Source organism: Solanum pennellii, chromosome 3 (assembly GCF_001406875.1).
Source record: "Solanum pennellii chromosome 3, SPENNV200".
NCBI lineage: Eukaryota > Viridiplantae > Streptophyta > Magnoliopsida > Solanales > Solanaceae > Solanum > Solanum pennellii.
In genome coordinates, this window is record NC_028639.1 from 66,066,206 (window position 1) to 66,072,290 (window position 6,085).

A 6,085-nucleotide genomic window follows, 5' to 3' on the forward strand; every position below is an offset into this window, starting at 1 on the left:
GGGTGGGGAGGGGGGGCTGGCCGGTCGTGGGATTGGGGAGGGGGTCAGGGATTGGGTAAAAATATAAAATTTTAAAATTGAATTTTTTTAAAAAAAATTGTTGTTTTTCCAAAAAAAAAAAATTAATTTAAAATTGGAGGAGAGTTTTGAAAAATATTTTTCTTAATTTTTGAAGGGAAGTTATTTTCCTTAATTTTGAGGAAAATGAATTGATTTGGAAAACATTTTCCAAAACTTTTGTCCCAACCAAACATGAGAAAATTGGAAAAAATTTTCCTGAAAATGTTTTCATTCATACCCAACACACTCATAGTGTATAAGTTAGTTCATCTAATTTTTTATATAAAAAACAAATAAGAGTATTTCTTTATACACCACCATTTAGATCTTGCATAAATTTTAAAAAGAATGGTATATTAAGCTAGCGTTTGATCATAGATTTTTAAATATTTTTGATAAATATTATTTGGGTGAAATTTCACCATATGTTTGGCTATAATATTTGGAAAATATATTTCACTTTTTTAGAAAAATATGATTTATACCCATAAGTTTCAAAAATATCAACACTAATCATAAGTTTGTATTACAAATCAATTGTATCTTTGTTATAACAATAACAAAGTGTCCATGACACTAGAGCAATGTGGTAATTTTGAGTGAGTTTAACAAGCATCATTTCATACATTGTGATGTAGACAAAACACATGACTTTATTATCTTGAGCCGATTATTCATCATTTTCATCAATAATCATATTATCATTTCACATTCACCGAATATTTCATCACTACTTTGGATTTAATGTAAAAAAATTATGTGATACAAAATAAGCAACAACTATAGATGGTGTTTTTGTAAAAGGTAAAAGTTTGGAATAAACTTTCAATTTTTAAAAGATTTCAAATAATGAGATTTAACCCAAATACTCGAAAAAACTAGCATTTTAAAATTTAAAATATTTGTCAAATAATGACAAGTATATGGACAAACACTATTTGCCAAGTTTTTTACCAAATATTATTTGAAAAATCTATGGCCAAACGGGCCCTAAACTTACGTACCAAAAGAGAACTTGTTCAGAAAAGCATAAATAGAAAGGTAACAAAGAATTTCAACTAGATGATTAAATCTTAAAAGTTTCTAGTTCTTATCCTTCTGTAACTATAAGTTAATTATTATTAGTAACTTTTCACTTTTTTCTAAGGTTTGTATCGAAAACGTTGGATGCAACCTAATATTTACATTCCTCATCCATCAACGTAAATAAAAATACAATTTTCTTAAACAATCTGTATTTTGCAAAATTAAACATATATGATAATATCATTGGAATCCCCTCCAACCCCGTAAAAGAAATCACAAGAAGCAACACAAACAATATGCATAGAAAATGAAACTTGTGATCTGATGAAAATTTTCTAGAAGTCTAAGCCACCAAAATAAAGTAAACATTCAACTCAACTTTAGCAATAGTAAAGAGTATGCAGAACAATGCGACAAATTAAAAGAGAAAAATGGTTCAAGCTGCCAAAATTGTTTCATAACAGAGACTAAGGACACTAAACTTCAAACAGCTTTGGCATTGCAGAAGATTCAACGCTCACGCCTTTGCCTTCCTAGGAGCCAACTGAGTCTCCGGCTGCATCACAAGGAAAATGGTTGGGCACATTTCAGAAAGATGTGATTAGAGTAGACAAAGCACTGGTACATTAACTGATATGCAGACGATAAAAGGTAAGCTATATGCAAGTGTCATATTACACTGCAAATGCAAGTCATAATAAAATAACAGGGACAAGAAGTAGTTTACCTCTTTCTTGACAGACTCTTCCTTCTCGGATAAAATCAACTCAATATGGCAGGGGTGAGACATATAGGCTGAAAAAGGATCAAGAGGTTACTATTGAGATTTCAATGACTAGATAAAAAAAGATGCAGTGAGAAAATAAGCACTTACGGTTAATTCTTCCGTGTGCACGGTAAGTACGACGCCTCTGTTTTTGAGCTTCATTCACTTGGATGTGAGATATATAAAGTGAATCCACATCAAGACCTTTCACCTAAATAAATCCAAAGAACAACAAAATCAGCCCAAGGGCACATAGCAGTCTAGAAACCTGTGCATAGTCTTACAAAGAAAAAAATAACACAATATATAGTACCTCAGCATTGCTTTCAGCATTTTTGAGTAAATCTAGAATAAACCCTGCTGATTTGACAGGCCAACGTCCTTGACCATTTGAATGGCGATTCTTTGCCTGAGCAGTGCGACCAACCCCACGACAAAATCGAGTGAAGGGAATGGCTTGTTTGTGTGCAAGAACATCCTCTAGATATCTCTTGGCCTTGTCCAATGGCATCTTCCTAAGAGCATGTGCAGTCTCTCGTGTATTCTGTGAGTAGATAATGCATATAAATATTTAGTAAGAACCGGTAAGGAGAAAAACCATGAGAAATTCAAGCAATGTTAAATCTAACTCAGGGTGAAAAAAAAATTGTGTTTGTAAACAGCATTACACCAATTCATTTTTTGAAAAAGTTGGTCTACACAGGAACGTGTTTGATCTGACATGGGGTTGAACACCAAATATTTCAGTAATCTTATTGTGATAAAATGTAACTATGTTTACAATTGTATATTACCAGTCGGTCTTATTTACCAAGAAATACATTTAAAATAAGAAAAGAAAATAGGAAAGGAAGGAAACTTATGTCGAAGAACCAAGCCAGTCAAATGTCAACTAAAAAGAAAGATTCAGAAACACATAACTGCAGCAAAAACAGATGGTAGATAATATTAAAAGTTCTAGTGAATAATATCTGATCATACCCACCAGGTAGCTGCTACCTCTCATACACACCTAGTGTTTTGCATCAGTAACATGAGATATAATGTTCTTATCCTAACTCATTGACCACTAAACGACACCCTCGGGCAAGCTTGCTCCTATTCTAAGTTCAAACAAATAAGAACACCTCCAAATTCAATCATATAATATCACACTTGTTTGGCACTCACTAGTTACAGTAACTTAGGAGTAGTGCAGTTTACATCAACAGCAGACTGTAGGCATGCTTCTTCAATGAAGTAGAAGTATGCTAGTCAACCTTTGAATCACTATTTACAATCAAGCTGAGACAAGATCAAGACAAATTTCAAACTTGTAAATACTTTATTCCTAACATCAGTGATCACCCAACACTCATTTTGACATATGACATACACAAGGATAACTCATACACAATAGCAACAGCAAAAATAACACATCTTAAGGCACAGAATAAACAAGAAAACAACAGAAACATTACCAAAAAGCATATTATGCAAAGTAAAGGACAATTAATGTAAAAGAAAATAAACTAATTTTGAGAAGGCACCAATCTTTACACCCGATTAATTGTAAGCAATTCGCAATAAAACGAGAAATTACGCACCTTGAAATGAACTCGGAGACTTGAACCCCTGGATTTGCAAGCTAATAGCAAAAACACGAAATAAACTCAAAATATATACTAAACCAAACAAAATTTATAACGCAACGTCCGATAACTCGGATCTACACATATGAATAGATCATAGCTCAAAACTTATATGCAAAGCAAATTAAATACTCACATTTAGTGGGGTTATCGGGTTCCCTGGAATACTTCACCTGCATTAACCAAAAGATTCACTCGTGAGTAAAAACTTATAACGTTGTTATTCATAACGATTCGCCGGCGAATTAATCGGCTTACCATGGCTTCCGGCAATTGCTGTTGCTGCTGCTGCTTCCTTCTTCGTTAACCCAACAAGAAAGAAGATGAAAAATAGGGTTTACGACTTATATTGGGAGATGATAGATTATAGGGTTTTTACATGTGAGTTGGGCTAGTATTAGTGGGCCTTTTAGAACTATGGGCCTCCCAGTTATATGTAATTAGTATCTTGGTCCAATTTCTAAATCATCGTTAAAATTAATTAATTTTTAATTTTATATTTTATACTTAAAACTTATGAGAATCATATTTTTTCTTATTCTATGCTATTAGTTCTTTGTTTTTGTTTCTATATTTATAATTGACACATTTTTTTTATTTGTTTACTGGCTAAAGCTCAATTAAATTTCAAATTTTGAATTAAAAATATTTTTTCTCCTAATTTTGAACTCTAGAGTTCTATTTTCATGTAGCAATTGTTTTCTAAAGGCCTATTTTAACCTTATTTTATTTTTAGCTTTTTGAAAATTACAATCTCTAAAAATTTATGTTACAAAAAGAATCATTATATTTTTTATAGGTTTGATCATAAAATATATATTATTTAAAGGTGTTTCTAAAAACTATTTAGTTAAGCATAAAGTGTGTTTTTATAAAAAAAAATAATTAAAATAAGTTAATTTAAAAAAAAATGATCAAACATGCTATAAAATATCCCAGTGTGTTGGTTAATTACGATTGGTGAATCATTATGTTGTGTTTGCTATGTCAATTGGCCTGGGCTAGTCGGCCATTCCTTGAATAAGGAAAAACTACACAAATAAGATTCATTGGATAAAGTATTTACTCAAATTAGATTCAATACAAATTATTTATCTTGATTGTACCTTGGTTCAAACTATTTATGCAATATCTCCTCATTCTATTCACTAAAAAAATGCTTCTTCAACTTTAATATCATCGAAGAGTATATATATTCTAATGTTATCTATATACTTTGATGGTATCAAACAATAATTGAACAGTCTTTTCCTGATACAATGTTTTTTCACCGTTGATGTTATCAGAGTATTTATATATTGTAATGGTATCAAAGAGTAGCTGAATATTGTTTTCACTAAAACACTATATCTTTCTTTTTTATGTAATTAGTGTACAAATATATACTTTGATAGTATCAAGTAGTAAATGTGAATTAGTAGTTAAAAACAAGGGGTATGAAGGTAAAGGGATGATCGCTTGTAAATAGTTTCTCTTTTTAGGGTACAAGTGTTCTTTTAGAATATTGGACATCTCGATTATTTGTTTTGGGTTCGATTTTTAATGTTATACCAGACAAAATACAATTGGTAAATAACAAATTTTAGCATCACAATTCAAACTAAAGTGTGTTTATATTGTATTGATTGAAATTTTGTAATTATTCATACAATTAAATAATAAAACAACACGAAGTAAGGCTTAATTATACTTGATGTGCTAGATTTCAATGTCATAGTGAATATAATCATGTAGTTTCAGACTACCACGCCAAGATGATGACTTTAGATATGCAGTTATTCCTAAACTAAAGTAATAGTGCATTACTAGTCCTATTTGACTTACGTTATGATGCTAGTGTTGATACTCGTCCTTTGAAATTAGTGTTACTATTAAATTATTTTCAAAAGTGTTCCCTATCAATCTTTCTGGCATTTCAGCTAGGGGGTAAGGTAGGGGGATCATCGGGGTACGACGTCTCGAGGACCCTGGGTGGAGGGATGGGTAGGGTAGGGGGTCTACGGGGCACGGTGCCTTGAGGACCCTAGGGTGGGGGTGGGGGTCCATTGGGTACGACCCCTTCCACCCAGGGTCCTCGAAGCATCGTGCCCTGATGACCCCCCCCCCTCCTCCGGGTCCTCGAAGCGCATGGCGCCCCCGAAGCACTCCCACGTATATTCACACTTTTTTTACATGTCAATTTTCGTAATACTGGCCCTTTTTTAAGAAAAACTTTATTAGGCGTATATTGATACCATTTTTTTCACGCACATTTTCGTACTTACATGCTTTTTTTAATAATTTTTTGTGTGTTTTAATAGTCCATGGATCTGACGCCCCATAACATCCAAAACTTTTTTTCTCAAAAAACTTTATGAAGGCCTCCGTAATGAGTTGGAGAGCCACCACTCACACCATTTTTTTCACGCTATTTGCACATTCACAGACCTTTTTTTAGAAATTACCCGAATTACTCGATTTTCATATGTTATAGGCTATAACGGATTTAAAATTTTTCCCCCCTCCCACAACTCCCCCTAACCCACCAATTTTAATTTATTTTCCATTAAAAAAAAATTGAAAAAATTTACCACCCTACCCCTTACTTGTCCCCCCCCCCCCC

At 32.6% G+C, this 6,085-nt stretch overlaps 1 protein-coding gene across 1 annotated transcript; it reads right to left on the bottom strand.

Annotated features, from left to right (window-relative positions):
- Positions 1–1,383: 1,383 nt before the first annotated feature.
- Positions 1,384–3,878, bottom strand: LOC107015357 (60S ribosomal protein L17-2). Its single transcript, XM_015215606.2, has 7 exons — positions 3,742–3,878; positions 3,620–3,656; positions 3,439–3,479; positions 2,166–2,396; positions 1,961–2,063; positions 1,814–1,881; positions 1,384–1,642 (listed from the first exon to the last, which is right to left on the bottom strand). Exons 1-7 carry the CDS (start codon positions 3,742–3,744, stop codon positions 1,604–1,606), a joined length of 522 nt encoding a protein of 173 aa, XP_015071092.1. The 5' UTR covers positions 3,745–3,878; the 3' UTR covers positions 1,384–1,603.
- Positions 3,879–6,085: the final 2,207 nt, after the last annotated feature.